Below are 20,938 nucleotides of genomic sequence, written 5' to 3' on the forward strand. Positions count from 1 at the left end.
TCTTCATCTCCCACTCCCTTCTGCGTCACTCTGACTTGCTCCCTTTGCTCTTCGTCCCGCTCCCTGCCCCACAGCGCTTCTGTACATATCTATAACTTTATTTATTTATATCGATGTCTGTCTCCTCACCTCTAGACTGTGAGCTCATTGTGGGCAGGGATTGTCTTTCTTTATGGCTGTATCGTACTTTCCCAAGCGCTTAGTACAGTGCTCTGCACACAGTAAGTGTTCGACAAATACGATCGAATGAATGAGGACTTCTCCAATTAAGCCCTCTTTTGCTCTTCTCCCACATCTTTCGGGGTCACCTATGCACTTGAATCTGTACCCTTTAAGCACTTGATATTCGCCTCACTCTCAGCCCCACGGCATTTATGTACACAATTGTAGTTTTGTTATTTATATTAATCTCTATCCCCTGTTCAGGACTGTAAACTTCTTATGGGCAGGGAGTGTGTCTACCAACTCTGTTGTACTCTCCCAAGCACTTTGTACAGGGCTCTGGGCTCAGTAAGTGCTCGGTAAATACCATTAATCGCTTGATCGATTGATCGGCTTTAGGACTGGGCCAAACATTCATTCATTCATTCAATAGTATTTATTGAGCACTTACTATGTGCAGACTTGCCCACAGTCACACGGCTGAGTAGTGGCAGAGCCGGGATTCGAACTCATGACCTCTGACTCCCAAGCCCATGCTTTTTCCACAGAGCCACGCTGCTTCCCCTGAGCACTTACTGAGCGCTTACTGTGTGCAGAGCACTCTACTAAGTGCTTGGAAAGTACAATTCAGCAATAAAGAGAGACAATCCCTGCCCACACCAGACTCACAGTCTAGAGAAGCAGCGTGGCTCAGTGGCGAGAGCCCGGGCTTGGGAGCCAGAGGTCATAGGTTCTAATCCCTCCTCCGCCACGTGTCATCTGTGTGACCTTGGGTGAGTCACTTGGCTTCTCTGGGCCTCAGTTGCCTCATCTGTAAAATGGGGATGAAGACTGTGAACCCTACACAGGACAACCTGATTACCTTGTATCTACCCCAGTGCTTAGAACAGTGCTTGGCACATAGTAAGCGCTTAACAAATACCAACATTATTATTAGAAGGGGGAATATAGACATAAAAACAAGTAACAGACATCGATATAAATAAATAGAATTATAGATATATACATAAGTGCTGTGGGGCGAGGGGAAGAGAAAAGGGAGCGAGGGAAGGGAGGGGGAGCGGAGGAAAAGGGAGGCTTGGTCTGGGAAGGCCAAGAGGTTGGACTTTAGTTCATTGCTTTGTTCTTTTGTTTCCAGAAACATCTGTTGTGGCAGGAGGGTATGGTTGGCTCCTTTAATGCTAACCTTCTCACTGGACCTCAATCTTGTCTATCTCACCATCGACCTCTCGCCCACGTCTTGCCTCTGGCCTGGAACACCCTCCCGCCTCATATCTGACAGTGACTCTCCCCGGCTTCAAAACCTTACAGAAGGCCCATCTCCTCCAAGAGGTCTTCCATGACTAAGCCCTCCTTTCCTCTTCTCCCACTCCCCCACTCCCTTCTGAAATGCCCTGGCTTGACTTATTCATCCCCTCTCTCAACTCCACAGCACTCGTGTCCATATCTGTAATTTATTGATATTAATGTCTGTCTCTCCGCTCTAGACCCTAAGCTTTTTGTGGGCAGAGAATGTGTCTGTTTACTGTTATACCGTACTCTCCCTAGAGCTTAGTCCAGTGCTCTGCACACAGTGAGTGCTCAATAAATATGACCGACTGATTAATTGTCCCTTTTTGGAATGATACAAAGGTGTCGTCTCCCAGGAGGGGAAGGAGGTGAAGCCAGGGCTGAGCCAGTATCCTGAATTCTTTGGCAGCCCTAATTCTCCCTCAGGTTCCAGGCTTTGCTCATCTGGCAGGGGCCCAGGGACACTCCACCGAGTTCTGAGGCACCAGGCCTGGGTTTTTCACACCCTCAAAGGTCAGGTTTCTGCCAACTATCAGAAAATAAATCCCCAATCGGTCTCAGTTGTTGAGTGTCCCCTCTGCTAATGCCCTGAAATGTGAGCGTCGATGATGATGACGGCAAATTTGACGGCTCTTAGGAAGCGTGGCGTAAGCGGGCCTGACTTGGGACTTTGTTCCAGTAGCGGGGAAGGAGGAGCCAGAGAGGGATGTGGCTACAGGGTTGGAGCTAGGGCCAAGCGGGCTTCCATTCCAGTTCTGGAAGATAGAAACAGCCTGCCCTGTGCTGGGAGTCTTGGATCCAGATGACTTATGGAGCCGAAATGAAAGAGAGGACTCTCCCCGAACTGGAAACAGGTCAGACTCCGGGCCTAGAACTGCTCCCAGGGTCTCCAATGGTAGAATGAGGGCAAGAGAATTGGTCCGGGTTTGCTCCGGTCCTGGACTGAAAGCCACGCGAGGAGTAGGGTGAGGGAGCTGAGAAGGGTTTGTTTTTAAAACAGTATTTATTAAGCTCTTACTATGTGCCAGGCACTGTACTAAGCGCTGGGGTAGTTACAAGCTAATCAGGTTGGACACAGTCCATGTCCCATATGGGGCTCACACTCTTATTCCCCATTTTATAGATAGGGGAACTGAAGGACAGAAAAGTTAAGTGACTTGCCCAGGGTCACACAGCAGACAAGAAGTTCAAGGGGATTATGAGAGAGACCCTCACCCTTGGGCACCCCCCGAAGGAGGACCAGACAGCTGGATTTGTTTAACAGCTCCGGAGCATTATTTATTTAGACTGGAAATCAAGTAAATCAAGTGAAAGCAGCGTAGACTAATGGATAAAGCACAGGCCTGGGAAACAAAAGAACCTGAATTCTAATACTGGCTCTGTCATTTTGCTGTGACTTTGGGCAAGTCACTTCACTTCTCTGTGCCTCAGTTGCCTCATCTGTAAAGTGGGGATTAAGTCTGTGAGCCCCGTGTGGGACAGGGATTGTGTCCAACCTGATTATCTTGTATCTACCCCAGAGTTTAGAACAGTGCTTAACATGCAGTAAGCGTTAAACAAATGCTATAATTATTATTATTATTAAGTAAGGAAGTGATCCAAAAAGGGGTTGTGGGGAGCTGAGGGACTGAGGAGGGGAGGAGTCACCTGGGGCTAGGTAAGGGAGCCGGTGCTACGGTTATATTGGATTCTCCCAAATGCTTAGTACAGTCCTCTGCACACAGTAAGCGCTCAATAAGTATGACTGAATGAATGAATGCACTTCTACCCTGCTCTTTCAGGAATGTTCAGGGAACTAAAGATCTCAGTCCCCTGGGGTCACATCGCCACTAAGGCCTGGGGGTCCTCACTGGGCCGTCCCGTGCTCTGTCTGCACGGCTGGCTGGACAACGTCAACACCTTTAATCGGCTCATCCCTCTGCTGCCTCCAGGTAGGGGAGGACTGGGCCTCGAGCTTTGCCGGAAAGGGCTGACGGGAAAAGGCAGGGGAAGAGTGGAGAGCAACCACTCGGTGACTCTGTCTCCCTCTCTTCTAGGATTTCATTATGTAGCGATGGATTTCGGAGGTCACGGTCTGTCATCCCACCGGGCCACGGGGTTCCCGTATCACTTTGAAGACTTTGTGAGCGAGGTTCTCAGAGTGGTGACTTGTGAGTCTGCGGTCCAGGCTGGGGAATCATCTCTCCGTGTATCCCATCGGCCCCTTGGTCTGACACGATTATCACAACCCCAGACGCTCCTGTGGAGCTTTGGGGGGCAGGAGGAGGAGGGGAAGAAAGGGATGGTGGGCCCCAAAGTGAGTTTGCCTGAGGCAAGCAAACTTTCCTGGAAAAACAGAAGTCCAAGCCCCTATTCTTTACAACATTACTGAAAGCAGCCCTGTCTTGCGTTCGGTGAATGAAATGGAGATTAGCAACCAGTCTTTTTTGGGAATTTCTACTTATGAACCAAAAGCTGTTTTTTTCAGTCCAGGGAAGCAAGAGTTTTTCTGACTTAAGCTTGTGGTCTCCTGTGGGACCTCCTCTCCTTAGGCCTTAACAGCCGATGGGTTGAGGGGGAGAGGGGCACTGGGACCACTCGATGGTCTGCCCACCCGGATGCCAGTCTGCCCTTCAGCATCGGAGGAGACTGTTCCTGGTCCCTTGGGAAGCAAACCATCAAGGGGGAAAGGGAAGACTGGGGAAGAGTCATCCTGCTTCTGTCCAGCCTCCTCTGGCCCCAGGCTTGGTGTGGGGGATGAAGGGGGATCCTTGTCAGTGGTCCTTGGGTGGCTGGAGTGAAGAGAATATCTCGTTGGTACTTTCTGGTTGCCCATTTGGTATTCTTCTGGCAAGGGCTTTAGTCAGCCAGGGTCTGGGGGCAGTGCTAGGAGGAGAGGAAGCTTGTGTTCTGGGGAATTTTCCAAGCAATTTAAAGCCAGTGAAGTGGGGGCAACGCTAGGCCTCCTGAATCAGCACTGGCTGCTCTTCTGTTGTCTTTCAGCCTTCAACTGGAACCGTTTTTCTCTCATCACCCATAGTTTTGGTGAGTGAACCCAGCCACCAGAGGGTCCTGAAAAGTCCAGAGGGGCAGGTCCACAGGGCAGCGTTTGGGGGCTTCTCCCAGGGTGAGCTGGAGCAGGGTACGGGGGACGGGCTTTGGGCTAGGCCCTGGCAGGGGTGCCATTTTGTGGAAACACCAACAGGAGACGGAGGGTGATGGAGTGGAATTCCACGCCCCGCGGGTACCGAGGGAGGGCCAGGGCTTCAATCAGGCCTGAGACCCTTCCCCGGCTCCGGTTTGTGAAACGGGTTCCCGTTCTAAGCGGGAATTGCCAGGGGCAGCTGCTCAAGCAGTTGGAGAAAGGAGAGCAGGGGGACAGAGGGAGCTGTTTGGCTCCTGCGTTCACCTAGTTTCAAGAGTTTCCTCTTCTTCCTCCCCAGGTGGAGTCGTTGGAGGAATGGTGAGTAGAAGAGTCTTTCTACCAACCCAGAGCTCCTCCTTGAATAATAATAGTAATATTTATGATATTTGTTCATTGCTTACCATGATACCAGCACTTTCATTCATTCACTCATTCATTCATTCCATTCATTCATTCACTTAGTTGTATTTATTGAGTGCTTACTCTGTGCAGAGCGCCGTACTAAGTCCTGGAGAGAATACAACAGAACAATAAATGGACGCATTCCCTGCCCACAACGAGCTTACAGTCTAGAAGGGGGAGACAGACATTAATAGAAAGAAATAAGTACAGACATGGACGTAAGTGTTGTGGGGCTGGGAAGAGGGAATAAAGGGAGCGAGTCAGGGTGACGCGGAAGGGAGTGGGAGAAGAAGAAAGGAGGGATTAGACAGGGAAGGCCTCTTGGAGGAGATGTGGCTTCAATAAAACTTTGAAGCCAGGGAAAGCAATTGTCTGTCATATCCGAGGAGGGAGGGGGTTCCATACCAAAGGCAGGACGAGGTTGAGGGGTCAGTGGCGAGATAGATGAGATTGAGGTAGAGTGAGGAGGTTAGCATTAGAGTGACCCAAACTGCTGGGGTAGGTACATGATAGCCAGGTTGGACATAGGCACCGTCCCACCTGGGGCTCACAGTCCAAGTAGGAAGGCGAACAGGTTTTGAGTATCTATTTTACAGATGAGAAAGCTGAGGTCCAGAGAATATTTATTTCTATTAATGACTCTCACCCTTCTAGACTGTAATCTTATTGTGGACAGGGAATTTGTTTACCAACTCTGTTAGAATGCACTCTGCACACAGTAAGAGTTCAATAAATACCACTGATTGACTGATTGATTGATTGATTGGTAGAAGCGACTTGCCCAAGGTCTGAGTGCCCCCAGAAGCTAATGAAAATTGTAGAGAAACAGCATGGCGCAGTGGATGGAGGACAGGCCTAGGAGTCAGAAGGTTATAATAATAATAATGCTGGTATTCGTTAAGCGCTTACTATTGTGCCAAGCGCTGTTCTAAGCACTGGGGTAGATACAAAGTAATTAGGTTGTCCCACATGGGGCTCACAGTCTTAATCCCCATTTTACAGATGATGGAACTGAGGACCTGAGAAGTGAAGTGACTTGCCCAAAGTCACACAGCTGTCTAGTGGCGGAGCTGGAATCAGAACCCACGACTTCTGACTCCTAAACCCCTGCTCTTTTCACTGAGCCACGCTGCTTCTCAGGTTATGGGTTCTATTCCCGGCTCCGCCACTTGTCCGCCGTGTGGCCATGGGCAAATCATTTCACTTCTCTGGGCCTCAGTCACCTCTTCTGTAAAATGGGGATTGAGACTGGGAGCACCATGTGGAACAGGGACTGCGACCAACCTAATTGAGCGTGTATCTACGCCAGGGGTTAGCACGGTGCTTGACACATAGTAAGCGCTTAACAAATGCCATCGTCATTAAGGGCAAATTACCCCACCACTCTATAGCCTTTCCCTTCTCCTCAAAGGGCACAAGGGGCATGGTTGGGCACGGTGGGGGAGGACACAGGGCTGTTTTGGTATTCACTATTCCTTCCCAGGTGGAGAGTGGGAAATCACGGAGGAGGAGGTGGCACGGCAGTGGGTGATGGCAAAAGGCAGTTTTGCCTCAGTTTGGCTGAATAAGGGTCTGATCTTTAGCTCTCGGTCTCTGAAGGACGGGACTCCAAAATGGTGATGTCCTGGCCTCTGCTTAGAGGGAATGAATCTCTCCCCTCTCTCCACCTTTTACCTTGTTTCTCTTCTTTCTCTCTCATTTTTCTTCTAACCTCCTAAGGAAGCAGTGTGGACTAGTGAAGGTATTTGTTAAGCGCTTATTATGTGCCACGCACTGTACTAAGCTAATCGAGTTGGACACGGTCCCTGTCCCATGTGGGGCTCAGTCTCAATCCCCACTTTACAGATGAGAGAACTGACGCACAGAGGAGTGAAGTGATTTGTCCTACATCACACAGCAGACGAGTGGCAGAGCCAGGATTCGAACTGGGATTAGCGGAAAGAGCCCAAGCCCGCGAGTTGGAGGACCTGGGTTCTAATCCCAGCTCTGCTACCTGTCTGCTGTGTGACCTTGGGCAACTCACTTAGCTTCTCTGGGCCTCAGTTTCCTCGACTCTAAAATGAGGCTTCCACCCCTGGTCTCCCTCCTTCTTTAGGCTGTGAGGGCGATGAGGAATGGGGACTGGGTCCAACCTGGTGACCTTAGATATATCCCAGCGCTTAGTACAGTGCTTGGCATGTAGTAAGTGCTTAACAAATAAACCACCCTGATTATTATCTGTCTCCAGTTTTCCTGCCTTTTCCCTGAGATGGTGGATAAACTCATTCTGCTGGATTCTCTTCCCTTCATCCTGGAAACCAAGGTAAGAAAACCCAGATGCAGACATCCACAACCAACTCCCTGGAGAATATGCTAGCGCCTCAGTAGGGAGGCTGTGATCATTTCCCCCAACACAATTAATTCCCTCAGCGATATTTCCCAAGCCAAACTAATGTCAGCTCCCTGCTAAATAGTACTTAGGATGCGGCTGTTCTTGTATTTTAAGTGCATACTATGAGCCAAGCACTCAGTACAGCGCTGCGAGGAGGTACAAGAGAATCGGCTGGAAGAATCTCACTGTGGGCAGGGATTGTGTCTCTTAGTTGTTATACTGTACTCTCCCAAGCACTTAGTTCAGCGCTCTGCATGCAGTAAGCGCTCAATAAATACGACTACATAATAATAATAATAATGTTGGTATTTGTTAAGCGCTTACTATGTGCAGAGCACTGTTCTAAGCGCTGGGGTAGACACAGGGGAATCAGGTTGTCCCACGTGGGGCTCACAGTCTTAATCCCCATTTTACAGATGAGGTAACTGAGGCACAGAGAAGTTAAGTGACTTGCCCACAGTCACACAGCTGACAAGTGGCAGAGCCGGAATTCGAACCCATGACCTCTGACTCCAAAGCTACATGAACAGCCTTTGTCCTACAGGGGGGTCAAAACTAAGAGAGAGGGAGGACACGTAATTTGCAGGTATTTTATATAATCCATTTTACAGAAAAAGAAAAGGAGGCACGGAGACGTGAAGTGATTCGTTGCACGTCACCCAGCAGGAGAGAAGCAGAGCCGGGTCTCAAACCCGGGTCTCTCCACTCCCAGGCCTGAGCTCCTTCCGCCTGCCCACACGGTTTCCCCGGGAAATACTATTAGTACTAAATAGGAGTGCCGACTTTTCATTTTGAGTGTAGAAAGAAGCAAGGAGGAGGCTTCCTCTCCTCGCTGCCTCGGGCCTTACCCGGATCATGGCGGGGTGGTGGCTATCGACAAGTCTGGCTCCCTGAGCTGCCCTTAGCTGGCTCTGGCTCCATGCAGTTCTGACTCTTGGCAGAAGAAGAGAAGCAACGCGGCTTATTGGAAAGAGCACAGGCCCGGGAGTCACAGGACTTGGGTTCTAACCCCACCTCCTCTGCTTGTCTGCTGTGGGAATTTGGGCAAGTCACTTCACATCTCTGGGCCTCAAATCCCTCATCTGTAAAATGACAATTAAAACTGAGCCCCAAGTGGGGCAGAGACCGTCCAACCCGATTTGCTTGTCTCCACCCCAGCGCTTAGTACGGTAGCTGGCACATAGTAAGTGCTTACCAAATACCACAGTTATTATTATTATTATTTCCTGCTGCCCATTTGAGAGGGGAGAGGGGCAGTGGGTCCCCTAACCTGGGGAGGGAATGTGTCAGCGGCAACTGTCCGGCTGCCATGGCCAAACTTGCCGCGGATCCCGACAACCTAGAACCAACCGGAAGAAAACGATGGCTTAGCCTCTTCTGATAGCATCACGCCCTGGTGCCTGTCAAGGGGGACGAGAGGCCTCGGATGGATGGGAGGGGGCCGCACTGTGAAATTCAGCCCCGCTGTGTAGCAGAGCATTGATCTTCCTCTGAGGAGGGGGACACATACACCCACACACAGGCATGTGAGACACCCAGGGCGGAAGGCCACGGTACCTTGGTCCGGGGCTGGAGCAGGTAATTTTTCGCCCAGCTGGACCCGGCAGACTCTATCTCCCCTGCCCGTTTTACCACCAATTCATTCATTCTTTCAATAGCATTTATTGAGCACTTACTATGCGCAGAGCACTGTAGTAAGCGCTTGGAATGTACAATTCGGCAACAATTGCCAAGACTGCTTCCAGTCGATATGCCCGTTGCCACCCTGCCGGGCGGGCCTGCTAGATACGCAGCCGGGAACACGGGGAAATGTTTTAGTAGAAGCCGTGGTCACTCTGGAAATGATTTCCTCAGGAAACCCCAGCCACTTGTCCGTTAGACCGGTTAAACCGTTGCCTTCCAGGGAGGCCGGGAAGATTCATTCATTCAGCCGTATTTATTGAGCGCTTACTGTACGCTGGAGAGTACACGGACTGCTTGGAAAGTACAATTCGGCAATAGAGACAATCCCTACCCAACAACAGGCTGTCTAGAAGGGGGAGACAGACAACAAAACAAAGCAAGTAGATAGGCGTCAATAGCATCAAAATTATTAAATAGAAGTATAGATATATACATATCATTAATAAAATAAATACAATAATAAATATGTACAAATATAGACAAGTGCCGTGGGGCGGGGAAGGGGGAAGAGCAGAGGGAGGGATTCGGGGCGATGGGGAGGGGAGGAGGAGCAGAGGAAAAGGGGGCTCAGACTGGGAAGGCCTCCTGAAGGAGGTGAGCTCTCAGTAGGGCTTTGAAGGGGGGAAGAGAGCTAGTTTGGCAGATGGAAGGAGGGAGGGCGTTCCAGGCCAGAGGTAGGACGTGGGCCAGGGGTTGAAGGCGGGACAGTCTCAGACCTTTGAAATCCATGCCCTGAGGGCCCAGACTATCCTGGGGCACCTACCTTCTGAGCCAGGCTGGTTCCAAAGCCAAGGAGGTCCTGGTAGAACCGGACTTCCGTCTCTCTCCCTGAGCATGTAAATGGCAGCCAAAAACCCAGGCTTAAAGTGGTGGCTTAGATATTCCTAAAACGGGGGCGCTGGGGAGGTGCGGCAGGGCTACATTTCTTCATCCCCTTCCCTGACTCCCCCAGCGGTGATTACAAAATCCTCTAAACCCCATCCCTCCTCGCTTGGGCCCCTAAATGAAATCTTTTTCCACTCTCTTCTTGATCCTGGCTGGGCCCTCAATCAATCAGTGGTATCTATTGAGCGTTTGCTATGTGTGGAGCACTGTACTAAGCGCTTTCATTCATTCATGAATTCAACTGTATTGAGCGCTTACCATGGGCAGAGCACTGTGCGAAGCGCTTGGGAGAGGATGATAGTGCCTGCAATCTAGAGGGGCTGGGCTTCGTGACAGGCTGACCGTTCCATGTCTAGGAAATTGAGCACCTCCTGAGCTACAGGCGGAAGGCGATTGAGCACATTCTGCAGGTAGAGGCCACTCAGTGTCGTCCCCCAACAACGCTCGGCCTTCCCGATATGCTGGAGAGGTGAGTTATTGGCTCTCCTTTACAGGGAAGGGGGTGGGGTGACGCAGGGCAGAGGAGAGCAGCAGTTAAATCCATCAGAAGGGTGGCTAATGAACCACTCGAAGCAGCGTAGCCTAGTGGGTTGAACACAGGCCTGAGAGTCGGAAGGATCTGGGTTCTAACCCCAGCTCCCCCAGTCGTCTGCTGGGTGATCTTGGACAAGTCACATAACTTGTCTCTGCCCCAATTACCTCATATGGGGATTCAAACCTCGAGCCCCCTGTGAGACATGGATTGGTTCTAAACCGATTAGCTTGTATCTATCCCAGTGATTAGTACGGTGCCTGACTTGTAATAAGTGTTTAACAAATATCATAAAATAAAAATCCAAACCATAAGAAAAATAAAATTCCATGACTACAGTCTCCAGCCCTCTCCCAACCCCAGGAATCCCCCCACCACTTTCCACGGGTCCCCAGGTCCCAGTTCGAGAAATACTTGCTCTAGCGTCACTCGTTCTCCTCATCTCGGCCCACTGTTGACCTTCTTTTAATTTTTATTTTCTTATGGTATTTGTTAAGAGCTTATTGTGTTCCAGGCGCTGTACCGAGCGCCCGGGTAGATACTGGTCTAATCAGGCTGAACTCAGTCCACATCCCACCTGGGGCTCACAGTCTTAATCCTCATTTTGCAGAGGAGGTCACCGAGGCACAGAGAAGTGAAGGAATTTGCCCAAGGTCACACGGCAAGCAAGTGCTAAGGCCAGGACTGGAACCCAGGTCCTTCTGGCTCCCAGGCCCATGATCCACCCACTGCTCCTTGAGACCTGGTCGTGTTCTCCTTCAGGACCCAATGCAGTTTTCGAATCCGGACACTCTGAGCTCAACAAGTTCTCACATAGGCCCTGTTAACTCACACTGTAGCCCTCGCAGTATCTCACACCCGGTGTAAACCCACAACCCTTTGTTCTCACCCTGAGACGACCAGTTGCCAAACAGGCTCTCGGTTGTCGGGAGAATATGCCTTAATAATAATGATAATAATGTTGGTATTTGTTAAGCGCTTACTATGTGCCGGGCACTGGTCTAAGCGCTGGGGTAGATACAGGGTCATCAGATTGTCCCACGTGGGGCTCACAGTTTTAATCCCCATTTTACAGATGAGGGAACCGAGGCGGAGAGAAGTGAAGTGACTCGCCCACAGTCACACAGCTGACAAGTGGCAGAGCTGGGATTCGAACCCATGACCTCTGACTCCCAAGCCCGGGCTCTTTCCACTGAGCCACTGCCTTAGTTGCCTCAACAGCATTCTAGCCAGATGCAAAGTGAAAATGCAAATTCTGGTGGAATCACTACTGTTGGCTAACTCAAATACGCTCTAATGGTGAGACCCACAACATCAAAAGCAAGCATATTATTCCGGGAGAAAATCTCCTTTTTGTAAATTAAAGGATAGAGATACGAGATAGGTTGGACACAGTCCATATTCCACATGGAGCTTACAGTCTCAATCCCCATTTTACAGATGAGGTAACTGAGGCAGAGAGATGTGACTTACCCAAGGTCACGTAGCAGACAAGTGGCAGTGCCAGGCCCCTGCTCTATCCACTAGGCAACACTGCTTCTCTACCTGACATCACTAGACTGGTAAGCTCCCTGTGGGAATGCGTCTACCAACTCTGTTATATTGCACTCTCCCAAGTGCTTAGCATATTGCTCTGCACACAGTAAGCACTCCAAAAATACCATTTACTGACTGATTGATTCTTTTGATTTGAAACCTCTTCTCCTTTCTTTCCATCCTCTCTCTTCTCGTCCCCGCCCTTTCCCTAGCCATTACTTAACGAGAACTTTGCTCATTTTCCTCCAGGTTCCTGAAAACAAATCCCCAAGTAGGAGAAGACGGTGGGAAGATCTTACTGCAGAGAGGGACGAGCGAGGAGGCCGGAGGTGAGTCGGTCAGTCGATCGTATTTATTGAGCGCTTACTGTGTGCAGAGCACTGTACAAAGCACTTGGGAGAGTACAACACTAATGAGACATGTTCTCTGCCCACAGTGAGTTTACAGTCTAGCGAAACCTCCTCATCCTACCATAGGATATGGTGCTGGCCAGCCCAGCTAGCGATCATTCCTTTATTCATTCATTGAATCGTATTTACTGAGCACTTACAGTGTGTAAAGCACTGTACTAATCGCTGGGGTAGATATAGGGTAATCAGGTTGTCCCACGTCGGGCTCACAGTCTTAATTCCCATTTTCCAGATGAGGTCACTGAGGCACCGAGAAGTTAAGTGATTTGCCCGAAGTCACACAGCGGACAGGTGGTGGATCCGGGATTAGAACCCATGACCCCTGACTCCTAAACCCGGGCTCTTTCCACTGAGCCACGCTGGTACTTGTTGAGCACTGTATATATCTGTAATTTATTTATTTTTATTAATGTCCATCTCCCCCTCTATACCGTGAGCTCACTGTGGGCAGGAATGTGTCTGTTATAGTGTGTAATAATAATAACAATAATGGTATTTGTTAAGCGCTCACTATGTGCCGAGCACCGTTCTAAGCGCTGGGGTAGATACAAGGTAACCAGGTTGCCCCACATGGAGCTCACAGACTTAATCCCCATTTTACAGATGAGGTAACTGAGGCCCAGAGAAGTTAAGTGACCCCCAAAGTCACACAGCTGACAAGTGGCGGAGCTGGGATTAGAACCCATGACCCCTGACTCCCAAGCCCAGGCTCTTGCCGCTAAGTGTACTCTCTCAAGCGCTTAGTCCAGTGCTTCGCGAAACAGTACGCGTTCAACAAATAGGATCGAATAAATGAAAGTACCCAGTGCCAGGGTAAAGAGGAGCCTACTGGGTTCCGCATGTGGCTCAGTGGAACGATCCGGGGCTTGGGAGTCAGAGGTCACGGGTTCCAATCCTGACTCTGCCCCTTGTCAGCTGTGTGACTGTGGGCAAGTCACTTCACTTCTCTGGGCCTCAGTTTCCTCAACTGGCAAATGGGGATGAGGACTGTGAGCCTCACGTGGGACCACCAGATGACCCTGTATCTCTCCCAGCGCTTAGAACAGTGCTCTGCACGTACATTATTATTATTACATTCAACGCAGGAGGGAGCTTCTCTAGTCAGTCCTAACCATAGTCCCACGGGCCTGGCGGCTCCCCCTTCCTTAATAATAATAATAATAATGTTGCTATTTGTTAAGCACTTACTATGTGCCGAGCACTGTTCTAAGCGCTGGGGTAGACACAGGGGAATCAGGTTGTCCCACGTGGGGCTCACAGTCTTCATCCCCATTTTACAGATGAGGTGACTGAGGCACCGAGAGGTTAAGTGACTTGCCCAAAGTCACCCAGCTGACAAGTGGCCGAGCGGGGATTCGAACCCATGACCTCTGACTCCAAAGCCCGTGATCTTTCCACTGAGCCACGCTGCTTCCTTTTTGGGGAGCCCCAATCCTGGGAGGTGGAGGGTCGTCCGGGGGGGTTCCCGGGCACCACAGGGACCCGGGCGGGGACAACGACAGCAAAATACCCTACACCACCACCCGGGGCGTCCTGCTGTTGCCACCTCCTGGTTGTTTGCGGGTATTTGTTACCCCCTTACTATGTGCCAGGCACTGTCCTAAGCACTGGGATAGGTTTAATAACAATAATAATAATAATAATATAATGTTGGGATTTGTTAAGCGCTTACTAAGCGTTCTGGGGGAGATACAGGGTCATCAGGTGGTCCCACGTGGGGCTCCCAGTCTTCTTCCCCATTTTACAGACGCGGTTACTGAGGCGCAGAGAATAATGATAATAATTATGTTGGTATTTGTTAAGCGCTTACTCTGTGCAGAGCGCTGTTCTAAGCGCTGGGGGAGATGCGGGGTCATCAGGTGGTCCCACGTGGGGCTCCCAGTCTTCATCCCCATTTTACAGATGAGGGAACTGAGGCACAGAGAATAATAAATAATAATAACAATGCTGGTATTTGTTAAGCGCTTACTATGTGCAGAGCACTGTACTAAGCGCTTGGAATGTCCAAATCGGCTACAGATAGAGACCCTCCCTGCCCAATGACGGGCTCAAAGTCTAATCGGGGGAGACGGACAAAAACGACACATCATAATCACGATAAATAGAATCAAGGGGATGGACACCTCATTAACAAAATAAATAGGTTAATAAAAATCTATCCAAATGAGCAGAGTGCTGAGAGGAGGGGAAAGGAGAGGGGGAGAAGCAGAAGGAAAGGGGGCTTAGCTGAGGGGAGGTGAAGGGGGGAAGGGAGAGGGAGCAGAAGGCGGGGTGGGGGGAGCAGAGGGAGCTTTTTATGACATTTGTTAATAACTGTGGTATTTGTACAGCGCTTATTGTGCCGAGCACTATTCTAAGCGCTGGGGTAGACACAAGGTAATCGGATTGGACGCAGCCTCTGTCCCACATGAGGCTCACGATCTTAATCCCCATTTTCCAGATGAGGGAACTGAGGCACAGAGAAGCGCTTACTATATGTTAAGCATTTATTAGATGTCAAGCACTATTCTAAGCGCTGAGGTCACAACTCCTACTGCCTTTCACCTCCCTCAAAGACCGCGAGCTTCCCTGGCCATCTTCCACCCGGATCGGTTCCTCGTGACTCCCTTCCCAGTCCGAGAGTCCTTGGACGAGAGTATACAAAGCTGCTGGGGCTCTGACCTCACCGACCATCAGTAATAATAATCACTGCGTTGTTCATTAAGTGTTTATTAGTTGTCAAATAATGTGCTGGAGTAGATACAAGATAATCAGGTCAGTCACACTCGCTGTCCCACAAGGAGCTCACAGGCTAAGCAGGGGGGAGAGGAGGTAATAATAATAATACTACTAATAATAGTGGTGTTTGTTAAGTGCTCACTATGTGCCAGGCAGTGTTCTAAGCCTTGGGGTAGATACAAGATAATTGGGTTGGACACAGTCCCTGTCCCACATAGGGCTCACAGTCTTCATCCCCATTTTACAGATGAGGGAACTGAGGCACAGAGAAGTGAAGCGACTTGCCCAAGGTCACTCAGCAGACAAGCGGCAGAGTCCGGATTAGAACCCACAACCTCTGGCTCTTAAGCCTGGGCTCTTTCCACTCCTCACGGTACGGAGGAGGAAACTGAAGCATGGAAAAGTTGAGTGACTTGTCCAAGGTCACACGGAAAGCCAGTGGAAGAGGCAGAATTTGAACTCAGGTCCTCTGACTCCCAGACCATGCTGCTTCTCAATTTCACCCACGAATTTTTACTGTAATACATTCTGACCACCTAACTGCCCAGCAGCTTTACATCTCTCTCTCACCCTCTCTCTCCTTCTCCCTCATGATGAGAAAGGACCCCATCCCAGGAGCTTTACACCGGCTCAGATCTGACCGGGATCCCCGCCCAACTGGACCCCCAGAAAAGTGGTCCGTACTCCCCTGTATTTGCACGGCCTTTGGCAAGGAGAGTAGTTATCCAGAGAACGTTCCTACCACCTCTGTTATATTGTACTCTCTCAAACACTTCACACGGTGCTCTGCACACAGTAAGTGATAAATACCACTGATTTTATCATCGCACACACGTCCACTCGTTCTGGTGGGGGACGACAAGTCCCAGCAGTGCGGGTGTGACCCGAGGTGGTGTCCCCTGCTTCGCCATCCCCAAAGTCAGGTTGGCCCCAGTCCAGAAAAGCCAGTTTTGGATCGGGGGCGAGACCCATGTCCGGTTCAGCGGCTCTAGCTAGACCCGGTCCCGCCATTTTGGCCCAAGCCTTCCTGGATCCCCCCAGTCTGGGTTGGAGTTCGGCATGACTCCGCTTCTGGTGTGTCACGGGAGTGGGAAATCCAGGAGTGGGTCTTCTGGATGTGCCAATAAAATCTCCACAGACTCCCACCTCCTGCCTGGAGCTGGGCCCCAGACTAGGGAGGTGGGGGTGGGGGGCGGGGGGTACCACCCCCCAAATCCCCAATAGGACAGAAGAAAAGCTGGGACTCTGAAGGAAGACACCGCGGTCGCCTGAGCCACTTTCTTTCCATCTCTTAGGTCTGGTGTTGAACAGAGACAGGAGACTTAAACAAGTAAGTGTCACTGGCCTTGGTTTTAACTACTTATTGGGCCTCAATCTCATCTACCACCAACGACCCCTTGTTCACGCTCTCCTGCCCGCCAGGAACTCCACCCCCTTTACGTCCAATAGACCAGAGCCTTCCCTACCTCCAAAGTCCTACTAAAATCACATCTCCTCCAGGAAGCCTTCCGTGACTGAGCTCTCGTCTCCCCCCATTATCACTCGCACTTGGGTCTATACCCCCTAGGCACTTGGATTCTCACCCTACCCACACAGCACTGATGAAAATATCCTTATACCCTGATGCTTCCCTTTTCCGTAATTTATTTTTCTGACTACCTCACGAGATTATAAACTCCTTGTGAACAGGGATCACTTTAACCAACACTATCTTACTCTCCCAAGAGCTTAGTACAGAGCTCTGCATACAGTAAGCACTCAATAAATACCACTGATGGGTTGACTGTGAGGTTCTCTCCCTCAGATAGCTTCCCTTCTTAATGGTCACCAAACCCCTATTTAAGGAGTTCCCCAAAAGAAGGCCCCAGTCTCCCCGCCTCTGCTGCAGATTAAGAACCGACACAAATTAGCCCCATTTCCCAGGACCGGCCCCAAACGCTGGGCTTGAATACACTAAGAATCAAGGTTGCAATACTGGATTCTTCTAAAATCAAGACAAACGAATTGAAATAGTCCCCCTGAGATCTGATGAAAGACTGAAAAGAATCGCAAGTTCATACCCACTCCAATCTTGACGTTTCTTTTTATGTAAATTTATTTTTCAATCTACATTGCCAAATGGCTTGCTGACATCTCAGCGCCCTTGGGAAACTTCCCCGCTCTCTTCATTTCCAACACTGCCCCGCGAACTTTCACAACACCCCTAGCCCCCACGGAAACACCAACGTGGCCTAGTGGATAGAGCACGGGCCTGGGAGTCAGAAGGACCTGGGTTTTAATCCCGGCTCCTCCACATGTCTGCTCATCTCCCCCTCCCTTCTGCGTCGCCACAACTCGCTCCCTTTGCTTTTCCCCCCTCTCACCACCCTACAGCACTTTTGTATGTATATATATACCTATAATTCTATTTATAATAATAACTTTAAGCGCTTCCTATATGCCAAGCACTGTTCTAAGCACCGATACTGATGCCTGTTTACTTGTATTGATGTCTGTCTCCCCCTCCTTTAGGCTGTGACTCCTCTGAGGGCAGGGATTGTCCCTCTTCATTGTTGAGATGTACTTTCCAAGTGCTTAGTACAGTGCTCTGCACACAGTAAGTGCTCAATAAATACGATTGAATGAATGAATGAATGAATGCATGTCTACTGTATGACCTTGAACAAGTTACTTACCTTCTCCGGGCCTCAGTTCCCTCATCTGTAAAATGGGGATGAAGACTGTGAGCCCCATGTGGGACAGGGACTATGTCCAACCTGATTATCTTGTATCTACCCCCATGCTTAGAATGGTGCCCAATACAGAATAAGCGCTTAACAAATACTATTAAAAAAAAAAAAGGGAGGACAAAAGAACAAAAGCACATTCATTGGGTTAACCCCAGTAACTGCTTAAAGGGTCACAAATCCAGGTTCAGTAATCAGTCAATCAGTGGTATTTATTGAGTACTTACTTTGTGCAAAGCACAGTACTAAGCACTTGGGAGAGGACAATAAAACAGAGATGAAAGACACATCCCGATTAGACTGTAAGCCCGTCAAACGGCAGGGGCTGTCTCTATCTGTTGCCTACTTGTTCATTCCAAGCGCTTAGTACAGTGCTCTGCACACAGTAAGCACTCAATAAATACTATTGAATGAATGAATTCCCTGCCCAGAGTAATGGTAATTCACTGAAGTGAGGACTGTGTGACTGGAACACACCAACAGAACACACCTGCTAGGTTTCCAGGGCAAAATAATCAATCGTATTTAATAATGATGGTATTTGTTAAGCACTTACTAGGTGCCAAGCACTCTTCTAAGCACTGGGTTAGATATGAGGTAATCAGCTTGTCCCACGTGGGACTCACTCCCCATTTTACAGATGAGGTAGCTGAGACACAGAGAAATTAAGTGACTTGCCCAAAGTCACACAGTTGACAAGTGGAGGAGTCGAGATTAGAATTTACGACCTCTGACTCCCAAGCCCGGGCTCTTTCCACTAAGCCATGCTGCTTAGAGCGCTGTGCACAGAGCACTGTACTAAACGCTTGGGTGAGTACAATATAACACTGAACACATTCCCTGCCCACAACAAACTTATAGTCTAGAGGGGGAGACAGACTTTAATAGAAATAAATTACAGATATAGAAATAATAAAAGAGTAAAAACTAAGGGAGGGTGACCTAAGGGCAGGGTGCTCCATCTTCCTTCCCATAGCAGGTTCCGCTGCAGGGGAGGACGGGTAATGTAAGGGTCTGCTTTGGGGCAGGGAGGGAGACGCCGCCCCCCCAAAACCTTCAGGGCTGCCGGCAAACAGGTCCAAGCCTTCGTTGTGGAATCCCTTTCGGCTAAGGCGCTCCCTCTTCTCTTGCTCCCGTAGATGGAGTTGTGCATTGAATGCGTAAGCAAGGCCAGATTCCTGAGTTTCACCAAGAAAATCCAGGCCCGGATCCTGCTGATCAAGTAAATGTGAGGTTGGGGGGGGGGGGGGGGGGCCCTGTTTCCCATCTCTTCAGCCCATCCACCAACCCATTTGTCTGGTGACAAGGAGAGGCAGAGGGGCATGTGATAGGGACTTTCTGGTGGTCAGCTGGGACCACCCACCCTCGGCCATGTGGTCTCTGCTAGGGCCAGGCCGGGGAAGCTGGTCCAAAGGCCCAAAGAAGTCACACGGGCACGGAGTCAGTCAATCTACTGAGGGCAAAGCACCGTACTAAGCGCTTGAGAGAGTACAATATAACTCTATAAGACACAAAGAATGGTGGGGGCTCGGGATGGAGTGGTTGATCTCACCTCCCTCCAGCCCGGGGAAAGGGCCTGGAAACCTCCCAAGTCTTGCTCCAATCCGACCCCTGCCAAATACCGGGTGTCACCTTGTTTTCCAGGTCCACCAGGGGATATTTTAACGTGAGAAGAGAAAACGACAAAGACGGGGAGTTGGTGGAGTCGACGGTGAACTTACTCAAGTCCACGCTGAAAGAGGTGAGGAGGGCTGTGACCAAGGGTTTGAAGGTTGGTTTCTGGGAGGCGGGCTACCTTAAATCCTAGGCCCCACCCAAGACCCTGCCCAGTGGGGCAACCCTTAGCCCGCCCCAGGAGTCGCCTAGAAACCCACCTCTGAAGTTAGGACCTTAACAGAGGTGACGACAAGAGGTTCAGTGCCCCAGAGCCTGCAGTTTCGTGAGGGAAAAGCAGCCACATTGGCCTATGCCCACCAGTCGAAAGGACAACTCATTCCTTAGGGCTGACCCGACTTCCAAAAGTGAATCCCCCCACCACCGGGCACTGCTGAGGGGGCTTTTATGGTATTTAAGAGCTTACTATGTGCCAGGCACTGTACTAAAGGCTGAGGTAGAAAAAAGCTAATCAGGTTGGATAGTCCCTGCCCCATGTGAGGCTCACAATCTTAATCCCCATTTCACGGGTGAGGTAACGACGTAACTGAGGCAGAGTTGTTGTTACTTATCCGAGGTCACACAGCAGACAAGTGGCAGAGTGGGGTTTAGAACCCAGGTCCTTCTGACTCCCAAGCCCTTGCTCTATCCATCAGGTCACGCTGTTTTCCATTTACAAGGACTCCCTCCTAATCACACCTCATGGTATTTTCCTTCCCTAGAGATTCGAATTTGTGAACGTAACGGGCAACCACTACATCCACCTGAACGAGCCTCAGACGGTAGCTGGGATGATCGGCTCCTTCTTAGAAAGCGGACCCAAGCTGAGTGCCAGGCTATAGCCCCGCTGCCCGCGGCCAGCCGACCGGTCGCTCAGACCAGGGAGACCTTCTCGTCGGCCTGGCCCGTGGCCCAGTGTGGCTCATGTACCTATGAGCCCGAATCCCACCCTCCTCGAAGCTGACGGAAAAATGACGGTGGCAAGGGCCAGGCTCCTGTGGAGGCGATGGCTAATGAGTCGTAAGCGCTAAAAGAGAGGAGCCTGGATCTGGTGACATTAAAGTCTGTGACCCAACTGTGGCTGAATTCTCTTTTTAACCTCAGAAAGGACAGGGCCTTTGGTTTGGAAGGTGGGAGTCTGAGGCCCATCCTTCGAGAAGGTCCCACAGCCCCCTGAGTTTTCCCACTCGTCGGGCGGGAGGACGTCTCTCTGGGGGCGGCAGGGCCCGGAGCTGTCAAAGGAGAGAACGCCCCGGTCTAAATCCAAGTTTGTGCTTCTGACGATGCGCTGGGGAGGCAATCCTCCTTCGGGACTTATTCCCTCCCGTCTCAGCCACACTGGAATTTGTCCGGTGGGGAGAAACCGCCCTAACCCGGGGGCCGGGACAGTCTCCGGGAGATTGGGGCCCCCATTTTCTGGTCTCCAGTCCCGAGCAGGAGAGAGGA

General features: G+C 50.3%; 1 protein-coding gene across 1 annotated transcript; it reads left to right on the forward strand.

Annotated features, from left to right (window-relative positions):
* The first annotated feature begins 3,235 nt into the window (after positions 1-3,235).
* Positions 3,236-20,567, forward strand: SERHL2 (serine hydrolase like 2). Its single transcript, XM_029078524.2, has 11 exons — positions 3,236-3,383; positions 3,489-3,602; positions 4,435-4,476; positions 4,875-4,894; positions 7,206-7,280; positions 10,274-10,386; positions 12,235-12,314; positions 16,409-16,443; positions 18,979-19,061; positions 19,484-19,580; positions 20,215-20,567. The coding sequence occupies exons 1-11, from the start codon at positions 3,236-3,238 to the stop codon at positions 20,332-20,334; spliced, it is 927 nt and encodes a 308-aa protein (XP_028934357.2). The 3' UTR covers positions 20,335-20,567.
* Positions 20,568-20,938: the final 371 nt, after the last annotated feature.

The sequence above is a fragment of the Ornithorhynchus anatinus genome, chromosome 14 (genome assembly GCF_004115215.2).
Source record: "Ornithorhynchus anatinus isolate Pmale09 chromosome 14, mOrnAna1.pri.v4, whole genome shotgun sequence".
Classification (NCBI taxonomy): domain Eukaryota; kingdom Metazoa; phylum Chordata; class Mammalia; order Monotremata; family Ornithorhynchidae; genus Ornithorhynchus; species Ornithorhynchus anatinus.